The sequence below is a fragment of the Staurois parvus genome, unplaced genomic scaffold (genome assembly GCF_062004578.1).
Source record: "Staurois parvus isolate SC_StPar_1 unplaced genomic scaffold, SC_StPar_1.0 ptg002353l, whole genome shotgun sequence".
Taxonomy (NCBI): domain Eukaryota; kingdom Metazoa; phylum Chordata; class Amphibia; order Anura; family Ranidae; genus Staurois; species Staurois parvus.
The window spans coordinates 53,562-79,241 of record NW_028320149.1 but is presented as its reverse complement, the minus strand read 5'-3'; the positions used below and the strand labels follow the sequence as shown (position 1 = coordinate 79,241).

General features: G+C 44.5%; 1 protein-coding gene across 1 annotated transcript in view; it reads right to left on the bottom strand.

Annotated features, from left to right (window-relative positions):
- Window positions 1-532: 532 nt before the first annotated feature.
- LOC149431203 (insulin-like growth factor 1 receptor) overlaps window positions 533-25,680 on the bottom strand; it is a gene marked incomplete at its 5' end in the record, with an annotated part of 78,522 nt that continues 53,374 nt past the window's right edge. Inside the window, 4 exons of the mRNA XM_089665794.1 lie at window positions 533-666; window positions 3,859-4,018; window positions 22,411-22,521; window positions 22,639-22,868. Coding sequence (XP_089521920.1) covers window positions 533-666; window positions 3,859-4,018; window positions 22,411-22,521; window positions 22,639-22,868 — 635 coding nt within the window. The remainder of the gene's footprint in view (window positions 667-3,858; window positions 4,019-22,410; window positions 22,522-22,638; window positions 22,869-25,680) is intronic.

Genomic DNA, 25,680 nt, shown 5'->3' with positions numbered 1-25,680 from the left:
GTTGCTTTCTACACAGTAGCTGCTCTTTACACATCGGAAATATGTGTTTTCAGATGGTCTTAGGGGACCCCTGTGAAAGGGTCGTTCGACCCCCAAAGAGGTCGTGACCCACAGGTTGAGAACCACTGCCCTAGCATGTTTCTTTGGACTCCAGCCCGCCCTTTAGTTTTGCACGGTTGTACAGGCTCCTCCTGGACTGAAACTGCTTACCCCGATCCCATCGCACACTGTGAACTTCTCAGGGTGCCTTACAACAACTTTTTTGTCCAAAAGGTCATCTTTTTTTCTTTTTTTTCACTCCAAAATGGAATGTTAAAAGCCAAAGAAATGTTGAACTAATGGCAAATGTACGGAGAGTTTTTGTACGAATGTTCATTTGAAAATCTATTAGAGTATACCCAGCTGTAGTCAGTCCAGTAATGGACGATTCTTCCACAGCGCTTTCCTCCATCCAACATCATCCGTGACCTTTGTGAATGAATAACTCAGCTGTTTCTAAAGTACATTATCAGAACACATTAGATATCACTAATTACCAGACATCGGAGTGAATGGTGAAGACTCCATCCTTGAGAGACTCCGGAGACATCCAGCGTACCGGAAGGAGACCTTTCCCTCCCTTACGATAATAGTCTGTCTCGTAGATGTCTCGGGTCATTCCGAAGTCTAAAGAGGAGACAAAAACAACAGTTAGCAAAGAAAACCATGCATTCCCTGTACTAAGACAGCAACTTGTCTGGTTTCATCTACAAGCACAGAGGTCACCTGTAGGCGGTCTTCACTACAATAGGCCTCCGATCACACCATGCAGGCGCGGCGGAGCACATAGGCGTTCCCGTCAGTGCCGGGACAAGGTCATCCAGCGCCAAGGTCAAAGATGCCAAACTGCGCCCCCTTCTTAGCTCATAATATGCACGTTTAGAGGATCCTACGCCCAGCAGTCGCTTGTTAACCACTTCAAGTCCGGAAATTTTCACCCCCTTCCTGCCCAGGCCAATTTTCAGCGCTATCACACTTTGAATGACAATTGCCGCGGTCATGCAACACTGTACCCATATGAATTTTTTAGCATTTTTTTTTAGACATAAAACTTTATTTTGGTGGTATTTATTCACCACTGGGATTTTTATTTTTTTTTGCTATATAAATGAAAAAGTCCAAAAATGTTGAAAAAAAGTGTTTTTCTTATAAAATTTTGCAAATAAATAAACTTTCTTCAGAAATCGTGGCCAACATTCAGTTATCTTTTTAGTAAGAAAAAAATATAACCCAAATTAGTTTATAACCAAAAATTATAACATTTTTCAAAAAAAATTTTTTACATTTTTATATTCTTATTTATGTTTTTTTCTTTTTAATAACATGCTGTCACCCTAGCAGTACAGTGTCACCATAGTGACACTATACTACTTGTGGGGGGTGTTGAAGATAGTGGTTTTTTTTGTTTTGTTTTTTTTTTTACACCGATTGCTTTTACACCCATAAAGGCTGTAAAAGCAATCATTTCTCCTTCTCTCTGGCTGCATTATTGCAGCCATTGAGAAATACTGTGAGAGCTGTGATTGGTCACAGCTTGTCACATGGTACAAGCCTGTCATGAATAGTCTTGTACCATGTGACCTCTGTGATCATTCACAGATTTCACATGTAGTAAGCAATGATGTCAGAAGTGCTGGCCAATCAGTGATCACATGATCGGGACCTCGCATAGAGGTCCCATACAATGATCAGTGTTCCACTGTGGACACAGCAGGCACCGGATCGTGGTGCTGTGCGCTCCCAGGGAGTACGCATAAGCAGGGGGTGGGGAGGCCCTTTATATTCAACAGCCGGACGGGAGGTGGTTAATAGCAATAAGTCAAAAATATTTTTTTTTTCTCAAAATTGTCGGTTTTTTTTTTTTTTTTTATAGTGCAAAAAATAAAAAACTGCACAGACGCTCAAATACTACCAGAAGAAAACTCAATTTGTGGGGGAAAAAAAGAATGCAAATTTAATTTGGATGCAGCCTTGCATGACCGCGCAATTGTCAGCTAACATAATACAGCACCGTAACGCAAAAAATGGCCTGGTCAGGAAGGGGGTAAATCCTGTGGAGGGCAAGGGGTTAAGGTGTCCAACCTCCAAGGACACGATATCTGGGGGAATCCCTGATCTCTCATCCACAACCAGCACTTCCACTGTTCTTGACTGTCAGTGCCGAGCAAGTAAATGAATTGTCAAAAGGCGCACAGGGTCCATGTTGGCTTTAACTTGAGAAATATATCCAGTGTAATGGAGAATGTCATCTCCCACAACAGGCTCCATTCACAGTATTAACCCAAAGAGAAGGATCTTTATTTTAACCATGTGAGTGTAATCTTAAAATTTCAGTTGGTTGAGCTGAAAGTAAAAGTGACTTAAAAAAAAAAAAAAAAGTATCCTTATCTCATCTTATCTCACTGCTGTTTACTTAGGCTACGTTCACACTAGCTTTGTCAGCAGGCGTCAGACAGGCGTTTGGGAAGCGTTTTTAAGCGGGAAGAATGCTCCTTCCATTGGTGGTCAGCGGGAAGAATGCTCCTTCCACTGGTGGTCAGCGGGAAGAATGCTCCTTCCACTGGTGGTCAGCGGGAAGAATGCTCCTTCCACTGGTGGTCAGCGGGAAGAATGCTTCTTACATTGGTGGTCAGCGGAAAGAATGCTCCTTCCATTGGTGGTCAGCGGAAAGAATGCTCCTTCCATTGGTGGTCAGCGGAAAGAATGCTCCTTCCATTGGTGGTCAGCGGAAAGAATGCTCCTTCCACTGGTGGTCAGCGGAAAGAATGCTCCTTCCACTGGTGGTCAGCGGAAAGAATGCTCCTTCCACTGGTGGTCAGCGGGAAGAATGCTCCTTCCATTGGTGGCGAGCGGGAAGAATGCTCTTTCCATTGGTGATCAGTGGGAAGAATGCTCCTTCCACTGGTGGTCAGCGGAAAGAATGCTCCTTCCACTGGTGGTCAGCGGGAAGAATGCTCCTTCCATTGGTGGCGAGCGGGAAGAATGCTCCTTCCCATTTGGTGATCAGTGGGAAGAATGCTCTTTCCATTGGTGATCAGTGGGAAGAATGCTCTTTCCATTGGTGGTCAGCGAAAAGAATGCTCCTTACATTGGTGGTCAGCGGAAAGAATGCTCCTTACATTGGTGGTCAGCGGAAAGAATGCTCCTTACATTGGTGGTCAGCTGGAAGAATGCTCCTTCCACTGGTGGTCAGCGGAAAGAATGCTCCTTACATTGGTGGTCAGCGGAAAGAATGCTCCTTACATTGGTGGTCAGCTGGAAGAAATGCTCCTTCCACTGGTGGTCAGCGGAAAGAATGCTCCTTCCATTGGTGGTCAGCGGAAAGAATGCTCCTTCCATTGGTGATCAGTGGGAAAAATGCTCCTTCCACTGGTGGTCAGCGGGAAGAATGCTCCTTCCATTGGTGGTCAGCGGAAAGAATGCTCCTTCCATTGGTGATCAGTGGGAAGAATGCTCCTTCCACTGGTGGTCAGCGGGAAGAATGCTCCTTCCATTGGTGGTCAGCGGAAAGAATGCTCCTTCCATTGGTGATCAGTGGGAAGAATGCTCCTTCCACTGGTGGTCAGTGAGAAGAATGCTCCTTCCACTGGTGGTCAGCAAGAAGAATGCTCCTTTCACTGGTGGTCAGTGGGAAGAACGTCCCTTACATTGGTGGCAATCGGGAAGAATCCCCCCCTTACAGACAGCTGCAAACATCAGTGGTATCAGGGGAAACCTATTTGAAAGGCAGAAACTGCTCATTGCCCAAGGATTTCCTAGCACCCTCTGGAGAAACCCTGGTGGAGAAAGGCCGATTTAGAATACCACATCCAGTTGTACCTCCAATTTTCACCGTGAAGTCTTCTGCAACCATACAGTTCCTGGCGGCAAGGTCTCGGTGAACAAATTTGTTTGCATTGAGGTATGCCATCCCATCAGCAATCTCTCCCGCCATCTGGATCATCTTTTTCAGTGAGGGGGGTGGTTGTCCAGGGTTGTTCTAAATTGGAAAGATTAATGTGAAAATTAAACAGTCATCTGATAATATTACAGCATTAATGAGACAACCTAAATAGAGGGTGGCTGGAGGACCTCAGTGATGAGGAACGACTGCAAATATTAAACTTGATTCCCTGATGAAGAGGTGCTTAAGATGGGATATGATCACAAAATACAAATCTTTAAAGAGGTATTTAAACCAAAAGGCAAGATAAATTCCGCTGCTGAGAAATGTTAATGTAATAAAATGTACAGTAGGTTGGATTGTAGCAAAGTCCGATTTTCCCTTGTGGACTCACTAATTCGCTAGCAAGGACAGTTAAACCAGTGATAACTCCAAAAGCGATTATTATATTGCAGCTTACCAATTCTTAGATGTGCATTAGTTTTGTTTATTTAGACTTACTTTTTTCCTATTTTCATCTGGTGATCCAGTAAGTAAGTCTGTTTTTTTTTTTTCTTTTAAAGAACAAGCTCTCCTGCTGATTTATCAGGATACAAGGATGAGACAAACCATTTACCATTGATAAGGGTGCTTACAGTGATAAGATTTTGTTTATTCATCTAATACCTTTATCCCAAAAGAAAAAAAAAAATGGTTTGCTGTAATTGATAACATATTAGCCGAGTTCAACTTTAATTTGTTAGTGTATTTAAATCTGCTAACACATCCAACACTCCCCTCCCCCCAGAATAACAATGCTGCTGTCCAACGTTCCCCCTGTGCTTCTTCCTCCAGAGTGGTGATACAGTGTGTTACTGTCCAGACCACCAGATGAAAACAGAGAGAAAAAAAAGACTAAAAAAAGAAAACTAATGCATCCACCACATCTAATAATTGGAATGATTAAAAACCGCTTTAGTCCGGGTTCACATACATGCGGTTCAGTACATTGCATGTGATCGCACAGGAACCGCACCGCACCGCACTCCTGTGCAAATCACATGCGGTTTGTGTGCGGTGCGATCGGAGCCGTACATTTTGTATGACTCTATTCGCACCGCACCAAAAAGATGCAGGAACCTTTTTTGGGTCCGCACTAGAATCGGATTGCATGGGTATTCACACCCATGCGATCCGATTCTGCACATCGCACCGCGTTTTGTGGACTGATTTTGGGGTGTTGTTAACATACACACCCGCAGCGGTTCGCATGAACGGGGTGCGATTCTAATGTGTGGAATTCGCTCAGAAAACGCTGCAAATTAGGCACCGCATCAGTGTGAACCCGGGCTCAGACTAGGTTCACCCATATGCAGTTTGCATTTGATCCGTTTCTTCAGTGCTTTCTACTGTGTGTTTTTGATGCGTTTTGCATTTCTATGTTTTTTTGCCAACTTGTAACAGGGCAGATTAAAAACGCATCAAAAACGCACTACATGCATTTCTGCAGCACCTCAATCGAAGTCTATTGAACCAAAACACAATATTTGGGTTTAAAAAAAGTGAAGGAGCCTACTGAGCATGCTCCGAAATGCATTACCGCCTCCCTTCACCTCCTACATCCGACTCTGCTCTCCAAGCCTCATTTTGATGCACAGGCACATCCTGGACTCTGCTTCCTGATCCTATAGACAGAGTTTGCTGCTGGATGTCCCACCTGGATCTAATTACCACACGATGAGTCTTTTTAACGATTTATCTTGTAAGTGCAATTTATCCATTATTTACTAAATAAATTGTCAATACTGCACTTATGCAGGCCATAGACGGGCCGTTTATCGGCCAAATTGTCAGCCGATAAAGGAAAAATTGGTCGTTGCCGATGTTGCCACCAATGTCTATGAAAAACGGCCATTTTTTGTGGATTTTCCAGCATGACCGATAGAAAGAAATGAGAAGATCCACGAAAAACGGCCGACGGCATTGCCCCACTAACGGCGTGAATATCGGCCAATTTTTCGTGCGGACGAAAATTCGGCCGATAAACGACCAGTCTATGGCATGCATTAGAGGCGCTTTCCTCTCTTTTTCATTTAAAAAAAGTCCCTGACCCTTTCAAAAAAACACAGATGTGAACGTCTCCCATAGGAAATCATGTTAAATGGACTGTAGTGCGTTTCTGCAAAACGCACCGCACAACACTTAGAGGGATTCCAGGTATGGATATTTTACACATTGTTACATTGATCCAGCTTATACCAATGCAGGGGCCATTTGGAAACTCGGGCACTGCCCAAGGGCCCCGCGTCAGTAGGGGGCCCATGAGATGCCCCTGGTACCTTTTTCATAGGCTTTTTTGAGTTTGGGCAAGGACACAGGGGCCCCATGAGTTGTCAGTCCGCCCCTGTACCAATGTAACTATGTACAGGTATATACCATACCATACCTGGCCCCTGTGAACACCACTACTCCAGAGATCTGCATTCGCTTTCAGGTCTCATGCCAAGCGGCTGCCCTACTGCTTATTGAATACAGGATTGGCTGCTCGGCACGGGCACCATTCAGAGAGCTCTTTGCATTTTCTGATCGCATGCACAACATCCTCTGATTGGACGAGGTGCCGAGCGTGATCTGCGTTACCTGCTCTGTGTGAATAACTCAGAAAATACTGAAGCCATTGAATCGGCATGACAGCCAAGCAAGCAGAATTTCCATCAGTGGTCAGCAATGGTAGCCTATGAAGTTCACTCCATGACTTTGCACTTCAATTCTAATGCAGGCCATAGACGGGTTGTTTATCGGCCGATATTCACACCGTTAGTGGGGCAATGTCGTCGGTCGATGTTCGCGGTTTTTCTCGTTTCTTTTTAGCGGTCATGCTGGAAAATCTATGAAAAACGGACGTTTTTCGTAAGCATTGGTGGCAGCATTGGCCGATTTTTCATTTATCGGCCGAATTTAAACGTCTTGTCTCTGGTCTGCATTAGTTTACACCTATGAAGGTTGCGTTTGAGGCGTTTCTGCATTGCGGTTTTTTTTTCATTTTATTTTTTTTGTTGCTAGGCAGATTTTAAACGCAAAACGCTTCAAAAACACGGCAAAAACGCAATACATGCTTTTCTGCAGCATTGCCATTGAACTCTATAGAACCACCACCCTCTGTCATTCCCTCCATTGGCTTCTGATTGCCCAACGCATAAAATTCAAACTACTAACATTGACATACAAAGCCATTCATAACACTGCCCCAAACTACCTCACCGACCTGATATCCAAATACCACCCAACACGTACTCTTCGCTCCTCAAAAGACCTCCTACTCTCTAGCTCCCTGGTTTCCTCCTCCCATGCCCGACTCCAGGACTTCTCCAGGGCTTCCCCCATCCTCTGGAACTCACTACCCCAATCCATCAGACTGTCATCTACCCTCCTAACCTTTAGGCGCACCCTGAAAACCCTCCTCTTCAGGGAAGCCTACCCCACCCTCAGCTAATTACTGACCTCCTCCACTCTTCCTACCACTCCATCCCCCACAGTTATTTCCTCCTGTACCACTCTCCCCTCCCTCCTAGATTGTAAGCACCAAAGAGCAGGGCCCTCGAACCCCTCGTGTAATGAATCGTATTGTTGCTGTATTGTCTCCCATCATATTGTAAAGTGCTGAGCAAACTGTTGGCGCTATATAAATCCTGTATAATAATAATCGCAGAGTGGAGGTTGTGATAGGTGGAGGGGGGGAGTGGAGGTTGTGATAGGTGGAGGGGGGAGTGGAGGTTGTGATAGGTGGAGGGGGGGAGTGGAGGTTGTGATAGGTGGTGGTGGGAGTGGAGGGGGGGAGGGGTGGGGGGGAAGGGGTGGAAGTGGAAGGGGTGTAAGGGGGGGGGGGGTGTAAGGGGTGTAAGGGGGGGGGGGGTGTAAGGGGTGTAAGGGGGGGGGGGTGTAAGGGGTGTAAGGGGGGGGTGTAAGGGGTGTAAGGGGGGGGGTGTAAGGGGTGTAAGGGGTGTAAGGGGGGGGGTGTAAGGGGTGGAGGGGGGGGATAGGGGTGGATATATTTTAATATTTTGATATATTGTTAAGTATGTATATGTTCTTTGCTTTGTTTCTTTTTTCTTTGTGATAGGTGGTGGTATGGTGGGGGGGGGGGGAGGAAGGGGTGGAGGGGGGAAGGGGTGAAAACCCTGAAAACACATCACTTTAGGGAAGCCTAACCCGCCCTCACCTAACAGCCAATCTCCTCCACTCCTCCTACCACAGCCACTTCCTCCTGTACCACTCTCCCCTCCCTCCTAGATTGTAAGCTCCAAGGAGCAGGGCCCTCGAACCCCTCGTGTATTGTATTGTTACTGTATTGTCTCATGTTCTGTCCCCCACTATAATGTAAAGCGCTGAGCAAACTTTTTGGCGCTATATAAATACTGTATAATAATAATAATAATAACCAAAAACGAAGTTTTGCGATCAAAAAAGTCCCTGATCCTTTCCAAAAAACGCACCAGGTGAAAACGCAGAGATGTAAACCTGTCCCATAGGAAATCATGTTAAATGGACTGCTGTTCATTTCCGCAAAACGCTGCAGAAACCGCATAGGTGTGAACCTGGGGTACTGATCCATTTCCACTAGATTGATGGAAAAGGTTCACCTCAACCTGCACCTTCTATTGTGTACAAAACGCAGGACTGACAATAGAGACAGTGTTACTGAAATACTTTATAGGAGGAAGAAGAAGAAGTAGAAGAAGAAGAAAAAAAAAAAAAAAAGTTCAGCCTCAGACTGCCAGTGACTTTTTTTTTTTCTTTCCTTTTCAAATCAAGGCCGTCGGGAGGCAGCCTGTCATTACGCTGACCGAAGCGTCTACTTAGTGGGAACGCTGCATGCTCTGGACTCTGCCACATCAAGTGACTATACAAAGTGAAACACCACTTATGGATCAGGCAGCTATTTTCAGGAGGAGGAAATATAAACAAGTTTTATTAAAGCGGACCTATGCTCAGTCACAGTATTGCTTTGATAAATAAAGAGCAACAGGGAGGCCGAAAGATCCATCTCTCATGGAGAGAGTGCTGCGCCTGGCTCCCTCGGGTGTTGGTCACATGGTCAATAGCCTAGGCACATTGGTTGCACGATCTCACAGCCTCAGCAGAAGGTGGGAGCTTCATGCGAACGTCCCCCCCCCCCCCCAGGAAAGATTCGTTTTCCAGGTGTAGCATTCTTCTTCATCTACTGAATCAAGAGACACCTTAAAGTGGTTGTAAACTGCAGAAGTGAACAAAGCATATCGCTCTATAGTGTGTCCTTGTCTCAATCCAGAGCACTAAGTGTCATTTCTGTCTGCTGCCACCTTCCCCTGCTATATGAGTCACTTTCCTGACACCAAGAGAAAAATGGTGACAGAGGAGCGAGTTCCAGCATACAGCCTGTGATTGACAGCCTCAGCTCTGTTCCAGTGAGCTGTGTGAAGGGGTTGTGTCCAGGGGCGGACTGACCATTTGGAAACTCGGGCACTGCCTGAGGGTCCGGGGTTAGTAGGGGGCCCCATGAGATGCCCCTGGTACCTTTTTCATAGGCTTTTTTGAGTTTGGGCAAGGACACAGGGGCCCCATGATCCCCTATTGCCCGGGGGCCCCATGAGTTGTCAGTCCGCCCCTGGTTGTGTCCCTTTACTCCAATCAGCTCTCAGAGCTCTCCTCACTGATGTAACATCAGCTGCCCGCCACCTACTTTTCAGAGCTGAGTGATCCTGTGTAAATTCTGAACTTTGAATGGATGTAGAGGAGAGACGGCTGCAGATAAACAGGTACAACCTATGTAGGAGGATTTGTTTCATCTCTATGTATCACTGGAAGACAGTCAGTTCACTGGGCATAGGTAAGGGTTTACAACCACTTTAAAGTGATTCTTTTTTTTTTTTTTTTTTTTTTTTTAAAGGAAAAATAACAGAGCAGCCTAGATCCTCCTCTTCTCTAGTCCCCCGAAGGCTCTTCTGGCCCCTCCCTCCTGTCGGGTGCCCCCACAGCAAGCAGCTTGCTATGGGGGCACCTGTTGCTCCGTGTGTCCAATCACTCACTAAACTGTGGCTCGGCCCTGCCCTATCTCTCTTCTAATTGGCTCACTGGCTGTGATTGACAGCAGTGGGAACTGATGGCTCCGCTTCTCTCTCAGCCAATGAGAAGAAAGAGTCCTGGGATAGCCGAGACCCCAGTGCACATCGCTGGATTGAGAGAGGGCTTACGTGAGCATTTGGGGGGAGGGGTAGATGCTGCACAGAGATTTTTTACCTTCATGCCTAGAATGCATGAAGGTAAAATAACCGTCCAGCATTTACAATCACTTTAATATATTCTTAACACTTATTTATTTCAGGTACTTATATAGCGCCGTCAATTTACACAGCACTTTACATACAGTGGGTCAAAAAAGTATTTAGTCAGCCACCAAATGTGCAAGTTCTCCCACTTACAAAGATGAGAGAGGCCTGTAATTGGCATCATAGGTAGACCTCAACTATGAGAGACAAAATGAGAAAACAAATCCAGACAATCACATTGGCTGATTTGGAAAGAATTTATTTACAAATTATGGTGGAAAATAAGTATTTGGTCACCTACAAACAAGCAAGATTTCTGGCTCTCACAGACCTGTACCTTCTTCTTTAAGAGGCTCCTCTGTCCTGCACTCATTACCTGTATCAATGGCACCTGTTTGAACTTGTTATCAGTATAAAAGACACCTGTCCACAACCTTAAACAGTCACACTCCAAACTCCACTATGGTGAAGATCAAAGAGCTGTCGAAGGACATCAGAAACAAAATTGTAGACCTGCACCAGGCTGGGAAGACTGAATCTGCAATAGGCAAGCAGCTTGGTGTGAACAAATCAACTGTGGGAGCAATAATTAGAAAATGGAAGACATACAAGACCACTGATAATCTCCCTCGATCTGGGGCTCCACGCAAGATCTCACCCCGTGGGGTCAAAATGATCACAAGAAAGGTGAGAAAAAATCCCAGGACCACACGGGGGGACCTAGTGAATGACCTGCAGAGAGCTGGGACCAACGTAACAAAGGCTACCATCAGTAACACACTACGCCGCCAGGGACTCAGATCCTGCAGTGCCAGACGTGTCCCCCTGCTTAAGCCAGTACATGTCCGGGCCCGTCTGAAGTTTGCTAGAGAGCATTTGGATGATCCAGAAGAGGATTGGGAGAATGTCATATGGTCAGATGAAACCAAAATAGAACTGTTTGGTAGAAACACAACTCGTCGTGTTTGGAGGAGAGAGAATGCTGAGTTGCATCCAAAGAACACCATACCTACCGTGAAGCATGGGGGTGGCAACATCATGCTTTGGGGCTGTTTCTCCGCCAAGGGACCAGGACGACTGATCCATGTACAGAACAGAATGAATGGGGCCATGTATCGTGAGATTTTGAGTGCAAACCTCCTTCCATCAGCAAGGGCATTGAAGATGAAGCGTGGCTGGGTCTTCCAACATGACAATGATCCCAAACATACCGCCCGGGCAACGAAGGAGTGGCTTCGTAAGAAGCATTTCAAGGTCCTGGAGTGGCCTAGCCAGTCTCCAGATCTCAACCCCATAGAAAACCTTTGGAGGGAGTTGAAAGTCCGTGTTGCCCAGCAACAGCCCCAAAACATCACTGCTCTAGAGGAGATCTGCATGGAGGATGGGCCAACATACCAGCAACAGTGTGTGCCAACCTTGTGAAGACTTACAGGAAACGTCTGACCTCTGTCATTGCCAACAAAGGATATATAACAAAGTATTGAGATCAACTTTTGATATTGACCAAATACTTATTTTCCACCATAATTTGCAATGCCAATTACAGGCCTCTCTCATCTTTTTAAGTGGGAGAACTTGCACAATTGGTGGCTGACTAAATACTTTTTTGCCCCACTGTATATATTGTACATTCACATCAGTCCCTAACCCTCAAGGGGTGTACAGTCTAAGGTCCCTAACTCACATTCATACATACACATACTAGGGACAATTTAGACAGGAGCCAATTCACCTACCAGCAATGTCTTTGGAGTGTGGGAGGAAACCGGAGTACCCGGAGGAAACCCACGCAGGCACAGGGACAACATGCAAACTCCAGGCAGGTGGTGCCGTGGTTGGGATTTGAACCATTGACCCTAGTACTGCCAGGTGGAAGTGCTAACCATTTAGCCACTGTGCTGCCCACATTTAAGTATATATCTATTTGAACCTTTTTCAGAAAAAAAAAAAAAACACTGCAGAGAGTGAGTCATATGTAGGTTGTATTTTTGTTTAGTTATTATTATTATACAGTATTTATATAGCGCCAATAGTTTGCTCAGCGCTGTACATTATAATGTGAGACAATACATGAGACAGTACAGTAACAATACAATACACGAGGGGTTCGAGGGCCCTGCTCCTTGGAGCTTACAATCTAGGAGGGAGGGGAGAGTGGTACAGGAGGAAATAGCTGTGGGGGATGTGTATTTTGCACATCCGAAAGAACTGTAGATAGCACATATTGCGTATTTTTTGGGCGGCAGGATTTGGCCATGGCGAGCGATATTTGGTTGCATGCGGCTGACTTCCTGCCCAGATAGCACGTTGAAGGACACTGCAGCCAGCCTCTCCCTAGCCTGGAGTGGCTGATAATGCAAAGAATATGTTTCACTCAGCTAAACAGCAGATGTTAAAGAACATGAAGTCTCCTGTGCTAACATATGGGGACTTCTGTCTACAGATTCGTGAATGTGGATATACGAGACCACTTGTGTCACTTGTGTCATAGTGACCATTAAATAAATGTTTACCAGAAAGTCGGCCTACACTGCTTTGGAAGATTTGAATTAACCACTTTGGCTCTTATTCCTCCACACCCTCTATGTATAAGAGACATTTTTACATTAAGGTAAGGAAGATCTGTACGGCAGGAGAGCTGTACTGGGGAGGGAGGAAGATCTGTACGGCAGGAGAGCTGTACTGGGGAGGAAGATCTGTACGGCAGGAGAGCTGTACTGGGGAGGAAGATCTGTACGGCAGGAGAGGTGAATTGGGGAGGAAGATCTGTACGGCAGGAGAGCTGTACTGGGGAGGAAGATCTGTACGGCAGGAGAGCTGTACTGGGGAGGAAGATCTGTACTGCAGGAGAGCTGTACTGGGGAGGAAGATCTGTACGGCAGGAGAGCTGTACTGGGGAGGAAGAGCTGTACGGCAGGGTGGCCTGTACGGGGGGGGGGGGGGGGGATTTTGGCTTGCAGAATGCAGTTAAGACCCCTATCTATGTACAATAATTAAAGAATATTCTTCGGGTACAAGAACTGTGTCATATATTACCATGAACACAGTAGGTAGGCTCACATTTTAGGCCCCTCCCACCGTTAGTACAATTTTCCCACGCCCATAATTTTTCGAGATGTGCTGCACATGCCAACTAATTACTGTCCTCTAGGTACCCTTAGCAAAGATCCCTCACCTTTTCCAGCCAACATTGGTCGGCTCAAGGTCCACGACCTGTCTACATGTCAAGAGACAGGATGCAGCTACCACAATGCAGGCAAGCCAATATGAACGATTTATTGGGTTTTCTATTTTAAAGTTGTTGGCAAAGTAACAGCTCGCTCTGTAATTTAATTTATATATTAATATAAAGTAGATTTAAACAGAACAAATTATTTCCTTTTAACTGCTTAACCAACTTCATGAAGGTTGAGTAGTGCTGGCTCCTAGTTCTGAGTGTTCAAATTTGTACTAGATCACCCAAAAAAAAAAAAAAAAAAGCTGCCCTACTGCATGGAGATACTAGAGCCATTTGCCAAATCCACAAGGGCACAAGATACAGAAGAGTAATGGGCGCACCATATTTTTCAGGTTCATTTAAGCCCACATATTGAATACTCTGCATGTGGGCAGCCAAGGTGAAGGCACCGGAAATTAAAGCGATAATGCAATACCTGACAATGTGGAGGGATGTTCAGGCCTGGTGTGCTGTGGAGCTTGGAAGGCGTTCATAAAGGCAGTTGTTATTATTATTATTATACAGTATTTATAAAGCGCCAATAGTTCGCTCAGCGCTGTACATTATAATGGGGGACAGAACATGTGACAGAATACCAATACAATGCAAAACATGAGGGGATTGAGGACCCTGCTCTTTCGAGCTTACAATCTAGGAGGGAGGGGATGGTGGCACAGGAGGAGATAGCTGTGGGGGATGGAGTGGTAGGAAGAGTGGAGGAGGTCGGCAAGTTAGCAGGGGGTGGGGTAGGCTTCCCTGAAGAGATGGGTTTTCAGGGTGCGCCTAAAGGAGAGGAGAGTGGGTGATAATCTGATGGGTTGGGGCAGGGAGTTCCAGAGGATGGGTGACACCCTGGAGAAGTCCTGGAGGCAGGCATGGGAGGAGGAGACCAGGGAACTAGAGAGAAGGAGGTCTTGTGAGGAGCGGAGTGTGCGTGCTGGGCGGTACTTGGATATTAGGTCGGTGATGTAGTTCGGGGCAGTATGGTGGACAGCTTTGTACGTCAGTGTTAGGATTTTAAATTTGATCCGTTGCGCAATCGGAAGCCAGTGGAGGGATTTACCAATTGACCAGTTAAGTGTGTTCTTATGAAGTCCACGTGAACACAGCCATGCTATGGAGGTTATAAAACATAACCATATCATGTGATAAAAGAACCATGCCATTCAGTTACACACAACCATGTAATTAAACAAAGAATTGTCTATAATTATTAAGCATCTAAAAAGTGACTTATTAAGCAGCTGCCTGGCAACCAAGCTATAAAGATTGAAAAAAGTCTCTAGATTCTCACAAGTCAGTTTTAAGGCCATCCTGCTCTATAAACATTGGAATTTAGAGTGCTGGTGATAGCAGGGCCACAAGAGCTGTTCCTGGAATTTGGAAGTTGCTGTCTTGGACACTGCAATGCAGATAGGCAGCCTTGGGTCTAATACTGCCATTTAACCTTCTCACAATGGTACCTGGCACCAAGATGATTTATTGTCTGGGAAGAGGTAACCATGGAATGCAGAGAATGAGCTAAGATATAAGCCTTGAATAATCAATCAACCCTTCTGTATAAGCAATGCTTGGAAGAAGAATGTACACAACTGCTATATCCATATGCGCAAATCAGATTACAAGGGTCTCGGTATCTAGCTATGAGGTGAACCAACAGAGATCCAATCTAGAATACTGGAAAGGCTCAGCAACCAAGGTCTCACCTTACTTAAAATAGTTTTTCGAGAGCTGAACCAAGAATAAAAGCTGTCTCTTTCTTACAAGACCTACCACTCGCTCATTTATGTACAGAAACCAACGTTGCCAAGCCCACTGGAGCAATGACCATTACGTACCGACATCAGCATTGGCAAAATTTTACAAATAGCTTTGGTTCTTATGAGGTTAAATCAAGATGATATAATTTTATTGGTAACAATTTTATAAAGCAAATCTGCTTGAGGTGATTGTAGTAGTAGTGGTACTGCCTGGACCTTGAAGAAGGGGACATACCCCGAAAGCTTGTCCTCATAATTGTATGTTAGTGCAAATAAAAAAAAGTATCACGTCAGTACTCAATTGTTTCTGTATAAAGCAAATCTGTATTCGGTTACTAATCACTTAAATGGAATCAACTGCCTTCTACTTAACTAAAGAGGATAAATGCTAACAAAAAAGTTGGAGGAAAGGTTCTGCTGATCTATGTGTAGGCACAATTGGAATAGACAGTAGATCAGAGCTTTCTGCTCATAATAATTACCCTTTTGATTTCATTTCCTTTCTCAATCTAAACCAGAAGCCTTTGTTTCTTATTCTTAGCCGACAGCTCCTTTAAACCCCCTTCCTGTTTACTTCCACCTGCTCCACTGAAATGACTTTAAATAGCTGAGCTCCAGATGTAATGCAGAGTTGACCTTCCCGACCAACTTACAATCAACAATCAAGAGGGATTCTCTGAGCACGCTAAGAATGTGATGCAGAGGGGTGTATGGGGAGATATTAACTCAAAGTGTCCTCATAGTTTTAGAATGCAATTTATGGTCTCCACGTTAAAGGACATCTAAACTTTGTTTAATATTTGCCTGGTATAAAGTAACCCAACCAGGCCAGAATTATTATGGCAACACTAATGCTGAAGTGCAGGAACCTTGTGTTGGCTGAAAGTACTTGTGTTCATTCTCATATTGATAGTTGTTGACCAACTTTGGATTCTGGGTCCAGGCTATACACAAAACATCAACTTCTAACCAAACCTTGATTAAACCCCAACTACCTCTGCCATTTAACTGTAAAAGGGAAGCGCCCAAGTGGACAGTAGATGCTTAGACGTTATACCGTTATATGATGGGAGGGGAAGTTTAATCCTAACCTGAGAAGTTAAGGCCCCACAAATACCGGGAACTAGGATCCAGGGGTCCTCCAATGAAAGATAGACAGAAGTCAAGGCCCCATATACAGCCTAATACTAGGATCAAGGCCCCATATACAGCCTAGTCCTAGGATCAAGGGGTCCTCCACTGAAAGATAGACAGAAGTCAAGGCCCCATATACAGCCTAGTCCTAGGATCAAGGCCCCATATACAGCCTAGTCCTAGGATCAAGGCCCCATATACAGCCTAGTCCTAGGATCAAGGCCCCATATACAGCCTAGTCCTAGGATCAAGGCCCCATATACAGCCTAGTCCTAGGATCAAGGCCCCATATACAGCCTAGTCCTAGGATCAAGGCCCCATATACAGCCTAGTCCTAGGATCAAGGCCCCATATACAGCCTAGTCCTAGGATCAAGGCCCCATATACAGCCTAGTCCTAGGATCAAGGCCCCATATACAGCCTAGTCCTAGGATCAAGGCCCATATACAGCCTAGTCCTAGGATCAAGGCCCCATATACAGCCTAGTCCTAGGATCAAGGGGTCCTCCACTGAAAGATGTTCAGAAGTCAAGGCCCCATGCACAGCCAGGGTCTAGTATCCAACGAGCCTCCACTGAAAGATCAACAGAATTCACAGCCCCATGTACAACCCGGGTCTAGGATACAAGGTTACTCCACTGAAAGGTCAACAGAAGTCAAAACTCCATGTACAGCCTGGGTCTAGGATTTCAGGGGGCCTACACTGAAAGATCAACACAGGCACCTGCAGGCAACATGTCTGCACTTTGCACTGCTGTTACCTTAGGAACTTTTAAATTCAGTTCAGATTCACTTTATAAAAAAAAAAAAAAGGAACCTTAGATTGTACGCCCCTTGAGGGTTAGAGACTGATGTGAATGTACAATATATATGTAAAGCTCTTTGCAAATTGACGGCGCTATATAAGTACCTGAAAAAAATAACCCCCCCCCCCCCAAAAAAAAAATCCTTGGGCTTTTGAGTAAGACCAGTGAAATGATTTGCTTTACAGTTACCTCTGTGCCCTTAATCCAGTGATCTTCAGATGCAAAGTTTAGGTTGCAGGATGCTCATACTTCCAGCCTGCCAGAATCAGTTGTTGGCCCAAAAGATGTTTATGTCTAAGACTAGATGCATAGCAGTGGGCAGAGGCATGCCAGAACCCAAAAGTATGCAATTTAAAACCTCTGGACTGGGGGCATGGATATAAATGCAAATCTTACAATTTTATGCACCACACCCCGATCCTGAAGGTCTTTTTTAAAAAGAACCTGTCAGTTTTTCCTAAGTTTTCAAAGTAAACAAACTGCTTTGAAGTAAGCCCCCTTTAAAAGTTATAAATAGTCTTCTCAGAAAGGAGTGACCCATAAATCTGAGAAATTGATTCTGCCCTACCATGACATCCTATTGGTTGACAAGAATCCTGATATCCATAGCCGGGACACTCTTGTTGGCAACAGGGACAGCATGGAGGGGCCATCAAGGATCTCCACGTCAAGGGATTTATTAGATGTTTGAACATGGAATCAGGGGGCTCTCTGTGGACAGGGAAGGGAGAAAACCTCTGTACAGTTGCTTTTCATACCCACAAGTACAAAGCAAAGTAAAGGCATATATATATATATATATATATATTATATATATATATATATAAAATATATATATATATAATATATATATATATATATAATATATATATAATATATATATATATATATATATATATATATATAATTGGGCAGGCCCAAAATGCAGTGAAGCTGCCGCCTTGCCCTTGCTTACTTCAAAGTTTGTAAGGCCTAGGCTTCCTTTTTATACAAAGCATCCTTAAAGCCCATCTACAGGTATTCAATTTTTGGCTTGCTGATGGCTGTTTGTGAGAAGAGGAAGAACATCTTGTCTGCAGGGACATAGAATGAAAAACCTGACAAAAGTAATAACTAGTCCTTACTAAGTATACTTACCCTCTTAGATCTCCACCCCTCCCCCTAACCTTCAGGTAGAACTATGGGCAATCTATTAAAAGAGATATGCGCTGCAACATCTCATAAGTGAATCTGCACAGTTTTCTTCAGCTGCAAATGCTGAAAAAAATACCTGTTAAGCCTGCCAGTAAAGTCTACCTAATCCAGCATCCTTTGATGCAGTGGCAACAATACTACACTGCTCCTGAATTCAGGGCAGAGTTGCCACTCTCATGTAGGCTATACAGCACGGTGGCTAAATGGTTAGCACTTCTGCCTGGCAGTACTAGGGTTGTTGGTCCGAAACCCAGCCACGGCACCACATGCCTGGAGTTTGCATGTTCTCCCTGTGCCTGCGTGGGTTTCCTCTGGGTACTCCGGTTTTCTCCCACACTCCAAAGACATGCTGGTAGGTGAATTGGACCCTGTCTAAATTGGCCCCAATATGTGTATGAATGTAAGTCAGGGACCTTAGATTGTACACCCCTTGAGGGTCAGGGACTGATGTGAATGTACAATATATATGTAAAGCGCGGCGTAAATTATTTAAGTACCTGAAATAAATAAATATACAGCAGAATGCAGCAAACATTTTGCAAGGGGGCATGAGCATCAGCATTGTTCACTGCCTATAACTTGACAATCATCATCTAGCTAAACCTAGTCCTGCCCACTGCTTTATGGAAACCCTCCCGCTGTGACCTGCAGTGCCTGGGAGGTACGGCATGTGAGACACAAACAAATGAGGTTTTCTGTACTAGTTTAGACTGTTACATCGGAGCCTTTCGTTGTACTTTAACCCACCTTCCCAAACAGTAAAGTGCTTGAAGTTTTTACCGCATAGTACACATCCTGCTGGTCTGGAGCTCCCTTTTGCAGTTCACATATGCACAATAGAAAAACAAAATTCCATGGGGCCATCTGAATCAGGAAAAAGCCCAATGGTCTATTGAGTTCTACTGTGAACACACATTGCAGGAAGGAGCAGGATGAGGACAGCAACATGAAACCTTCTGGTATGTATGGAGGTGTGGGAACTAGTTAATGACTGTGGGTGAGGCCAAAAAGGTACAGTACTTACTGCTGAAAGTGGAAGGAAACTCCCATGGGAAAGCTTATAATAAAGCTTACCTGTAGGTACAAGTAGAGATGCACCGAAATGAAAGTTCTGGTGCTGAACTGAAAATTTAGGATGCACTTGGCCGAAAACCGAAAGTCTGCATATGTTGGGGTGGTGAGGCTCAATTTTTTTTTTTTTTTAAACTTTTTAAGTTATGATTTTATTGCTATCATATAGGAGACCAATAGTGTCCCCCATCTGATAGCATATAAGTGACAGATCCACTTTGTAGGGGGGAGGGGCAGTGTGTGCAAGGAGAGGAGCAGTGTATACAGACAGGCTCCCTTCACTTGCCGCCGCTAAATGTCATTACTGGTTTTTAAATGCAATTTCTGGTTTTTTTGCCCCCATCATTTTATAGCTCAGAGAATGGGCTGTCAACACCCCCGCGCTAAATTAAACAAAGGGGCGGGGTCACTGGGTAATGCTACTTGGTGACCCTGCCCCTTTGTCTATTTTAGAGGATGGGAGAATGACAGCTCCCTCTTGGAAACAGGTATAGATGAATCAGAGTGACTTGGGAGCCAAAGGTGTGATAATTACTAGAGGAATTCTGAAGGACCCTCTGCACACTGGTATATACCCTTTCAAGCAAACTATGCAACAAATAGGGATATTTGGTTCACACATATTGCAATACATGTTTAAGCTGGCCAACTGCGTCAAAGTAATCCCTCTATGGCCAGTCCTACTCTGCCCTGCCTACACAAGTGCTACTGTGGACACAATGCTAGCATAGGGGAAAAGACACAATGGGGAGAGCTACAAGGTTCAGGTCTGGCTACTGACCCAACAATACAACAAACAAGAGATCCCTGTGCTCAAATCCATACAGCTAGTGCATGCATTTATCCATCAGGTGCTAAAGGGGTGTAACCACATTAACTCTAGAAATTCTGAAGGACCCTCTGCACCCCTTTAGCACCTGATGGATAAATGCATGCACTAGCTGTATGGATTTGAGCACAGGGATCTCTTGATAGTTGTATTGTTGGGTCAGTAGCCAGACCTGAAACTTGTAGCTCTCCCCATTGTGTCTTTTCCCCTATGCTAGCATTGTGTCCACAGTAGCACTTGTGTAGGCAGGGCAGAGTAGGACTGGCCATAGAGGGATTACTTTGACGCAGTTGGCCAGCTTAAACATGTATTGCAATATGTGTGAACCAAATATCCCTATTTGTTGCATAGTTTGCTTGAAAGGGTATATACCAGTGTGCAGAGGGTCCTTCAGAATTTCTAGAGTTAATGTGGTTACACCCCTTTAGCACCTGATGGATAAATGCATGCACTAGCTGTATGGATTTGAGCACAGGGATCTCTTGTTTATAATTACTAGAGGATCGCAAACATGAAACACATAACTACAACTGTGTTGGAAATATCTACAAATATATGTTGCGCTCCTAAATACTTCTCAATAAATAATAATTAAATTATTACCATTAAATTAATTCAAATTATGATACAAATAACTAATAAAAGTGTATAAATACCAAAAAATATTTAAATAGATAATTTCAACTAATCAATCTCCTCCAAATAAATATCAAAAATAATTCCACATGAAATACTCCTCTAAAAAAATATTTTACCAAGTGCTCATAAATCATCTATTAGTGACATGATGTACTTACTAATACCCTCAATTTCATTTATATTCATAATACCCTCATTTAATATAATAAAAATAATAAACCAACTAATAACCCTCAACTAAAACGCATTTAAATGATCCCCCATAAATAAAGATAACCAAATGCTCATAAATAATTAGTAGTGATTAGTGTGAATCCAAATATCATCAAAATAATAGTCCCATTGAATAAACAATTGTTTATATATAGTGACTTGGTCCTTGTTGTTTTTTTTAGAGGAGTATTTCATGTGGAAATATTTTGATATTTATTTGGAGGAGATTGATTAGTTGAAATTATCTATTTAAATATTTTTTGGTATTTATACACTTTTATTAGTTATTTGTATCATAATTTGAATTAATTTAATGGTAATAATTTAATTATTATTTATTGAGAAGTATTTAGGAGCGCAACATATATTTGTAGAAAGCTCCCTCTTGGAGCTATAAAATGGAAAACAAAAAAAAAAAAAAAAAAAGGCAATTGCATTTAAAAACCGGCAATGACATTTAGCGGTGAGGGAGGGAGACTGTCTTTATACTCTGCTCCCTCACTGTATATGCTGCTCCCCTCCTTTCTCCGCTGCCCCTCCCCCATCTGTAGTACACACAACCCCCCCACAATTATCGGCACCTGTATCTGTCCACTTTCCGAATGCTGATAGGGCTACTATCGGCTGATATGTTTCAGCTGCTGAAATTTCGGTGCATCGCTAGGTACAAGGAACATCTTCTAAACATGCACCGTTCTGGAAATATTCAGTGTCCCTGCAGCCGATGATGTTACCCGTGCCGTTCCTTCAGAGCGCATGCTCGGGAGTGACGTCATCGCAGCTCGGCCAATCAAACGGCCAGAGCCCACGAAGATGGAAGCCCTATCAGTGGTGACAGCCCACCGCTGGAGGGCTTTGTTCTAAGGCAAGTCTTTCATAATGTGCTAGTATGAGATCTGCGATGCATACTAGCACATTATGACATTTTGCAGGGGAATTTTTTTTTTTTTTTAGGTTTACTACCGCTTTAGGTATGAGTCAACTAGGGGCAGACTGACAACTCATGGGGCCCCCGGGTAATAGGAAATCATGAGGCCCCTGTGTCCTTGCCCACACTCAAACCACACCTACAAAAGCCTATGAAAGGTACCAGGGGCATCTCATGGGGTCCCCTACTGACCCCAGGCAGTGCCCGGGTGCCCGAATGGTCAGTCCGCCCCTGGAGTCAACAGAAATAAATCTACAATTAGCAAATGCACCGTCCTGTACAGTACAGATCAACTGTGGGTATAGGATTATAACTTTTTTTTTTTTTTTTTTAATGGTTGAACTGGATGGACTTTGTCTTTTTTCAGCCAGACTAACTATGTAATCATGTAAAGTACAAGAAAGTAATACTGACCTCGGCATCTGGCCTTAGAGATCTCAGGTAACTTTTGAGGTCTCCACGAGTCATTAACTCCATGATGACAAGTGTTGGCTGACCTTGGGAAACAACACCTAACAGACGGACCTAGAAGGCAGAAAAGAAATCATCAGAGAGAAGATAAAACAAGGCCAGTTTCATTTGTAGATTACAGAAAAATGAAATTATAATACAGAGTGTACTCTACTCTTCTAGTGTACTTACCACATGATGGCAGTTAAATTCTTTCATCACCGAAGCTTCGTTTAGGAACTCTATTCTCTCTCGCATGCTAGCCGCTTCGTTCACGGTTTTTATGGCTACCCTAGTCTCTGCCTCATCTTTTACTACCCCTTTCGCAATTCCTTCATACACCATGCCAAACGAGCCTTGCCCCAGCTCACGGTTCATGGTTATCTTCTCTCGAGGAACCTCCCACTCGTCGGGCACATACACTGTAAAAGAAGAACGAACAAGGTTAGAGGTCATATAGGTCTATTGTTGTGACTTAGATGATGTTCAGAGCACATTTTATGCCCAATTCATGCAAAACTCCACGTAATCCCAAGGGGTTCACATACTTTTTCTTGCAACTGTAGGTATAGAACAGGGGCTTCCAAACTGCGGCCCTTTGCTTGCCTTTATCCAGTCCAGCATTATTCCTTCCACTGATACGAGACACTATTCTGCCAGCTGACACCAACAATGGGGCACCATTTCTTCCACTGACACCAATATTGGGGTACTATTCCTCCCACTGACACCAACAATGGGGCACCATTTCTTCCACTGACACCAATAATGGGGAACTATTCCTCCCACTAATACCAAATGTGGTGATGTTTACTCCTACTGATGGCAGGAAAATGTCCACTCCTGCTGGCCACAGTCCAGCCTCCTAAAGTCTAAAGGACAATAACTGACCTTTTGTTCAGAAAGTTTGGGGGATCCCTGGTCTAGATCAAAGACCCTAAAGCTGGCCATAGATGGATTGAAATTTAACCGGTTCAGAAGGGACCAACCAAATCCTGATCCATCTATGGCTGTTCCTGCTCAACAGACATTTATCTGACGATCGACTCCTGTCAAACAGGAATTTTGGAAGATTTTTTATTTGATCGACAGCTTAAAAAGGATAAGTTCACCTTTTAACAAAAAAATAATAAATGCACTTTTTTTGCAGGTAAATACCGTATTTTTCACTCCATAAGACGTACTTTTCCCCCCCCAAAAAAGGGGGAAAATGTCAGTGCGTCTTATGGAGCGAATGTAAAGCGGCCGGTCCGGTATTTCTGCCGCCGCCATGTCAGAATATCGGGCCGGCCGCTCAGTTCTTCTCTCCCGCAGGACCTTACCTGTTCCTCGCTCCAGCACTGCAGTCTTCCCGCGGCGGCTTCTGTGACAGCCGGGTGCACACTGCGCATGCGCGAGAAGCGCCGCGCTTTGTGAATGGTCCGGTGTCTTCTGGGACACATGGCAGGTCCTAGAAGGCTCCGGGCCATTCACAAAGCGCAGCGATTCTCGCGCATGCGCAGTGGGCACCCGGCTGTCACAGAAGCCGCCGCGGGAAAAGAAGAAAGGACAACTCTGCGGAAGTGGGAGCAGGTACCTGTCAAATTCAGGTACCCCCCTCCCTCCCCAAAGGTCCGCAGTCTCTGGTCTTCTGTACTATGTCCGCAGTCTCTGGCCATTCCCTGTACTATGTCCGCAGTCTCTGGTCATCCCCTGTACTATGTCCGCAGTCTCTGGTCATCCCCTGTACTGTGTCCGCAGTCTCTGGTCATCCCCTGTACTGTGTCCGCAGTCTCTGGTCATCCCCTGTACTGTGTCCGCAGTCTCTGGTCATCCCCTGTACTATGTCCGCAGTCTCTGGTCATCCCCTGTACTGTGTCCGCAGTCTCTGGTCATCCCCTGTACTGTGTCCGCAGTCTCTGGTCATCCCCTGTACTGTGTCCGCAGTCTCTGGTCATCCCCTGTACTGTGTCCGCAGTCTCTGGTCATCCCCTGTACTGTGTCCGCAGTCTCTGGTCATCCCCTGCACTGTGTCCGCAGTCTCTGGTCATCCCCTGTACTGTGTCCGCAGTCTCTGGTCATCCCCTGTACTGTGTCCGCAGTCTCTGGTCATCCCCTGTACTGTGTCCGCAGTCTCTGGTCATCTCCTGTACTGTGTCCGCAGTCTCTGGTCATCCCCTGTACTGTGTCCGCAGTCTCTGGTCATCTCCTGTACTATGTCCGCAGTCTCTGATCATCTCCTGTACTGTGTCCGCAGTCTCTGGTCATCTCCTGTACTGTGTCCGCAGTCTCTGGTCATCCCCTGTACTGTGTCTGCAGTCCATTGGTTCAGAATATTTTGTTTCTTATTTTTCTTCTCTAAAACCTCGGTGCGTCTTATGGAGCGAAAAATACGGTAAAATGTACGTTTGTTATTTTTTGTTTGTGAAGCCTCTAAAGCATCGCACCAGCGATCAGCAGATGGCTGGTGCCATGTTGGGCTCCCCCTGACCTGTCAGTATATCTGCTTGCTTGTACATCCTGTACGTAGAAGCAGGTACTGACAGGAAGGTTCAATGAACTATCATGGTGCTGTGGAGCGCCATGGTGGTTAATTGAAAACTACAATCCGACACCCGCAAAGTCTGCTGGGACTTGTAGTTTTCCCATTCACAGAATACTGCGAATGAGGGATGCAACTGGGCAAGCAAAGTGTTTTTTGTTTTTTTTTATTAAATTGTGACAGATAAAGGCAGAAGATCCCCCACTAGATGTTACATCGGGGATCAGGGGGAGTGCGGGGGTCGGTCCAATCGTAACATGTTACACCCTCAACATTTAACATGTTGCAAAAGGTTTACTTATCCTTTCACTTTCAATAGATTTTTATTAAAATAAAAAAAACAATAAAGAAATACATTGGTTACTGGTATCATGCGTATTGAAAGACTTGTAAGTTAAGGGCAGTAATATATCACACGCATGAACTGTGGTGGGTGACAAAACATTGATCAAACAATATATACCGCACTCACCAGATACTGGTGAAAAAAACGCCTTAAGGGTTTTTATGGGATCCTAGACCCAGTTAGTAATATCCCATATAATTGTAAGCTCCAAGAAGCAGGGCCCTCCTATCCCTCTTGTATTGAACTGTATTGTTGCTGTATTGTCTCCCGTTATATTGTAAAGCGCTGAGCAAACTGTTGGCGCTATATAAATCCTGTATAATAATAATAATATAATAATAATAATAATAAAAACCCTAAAGGCGTT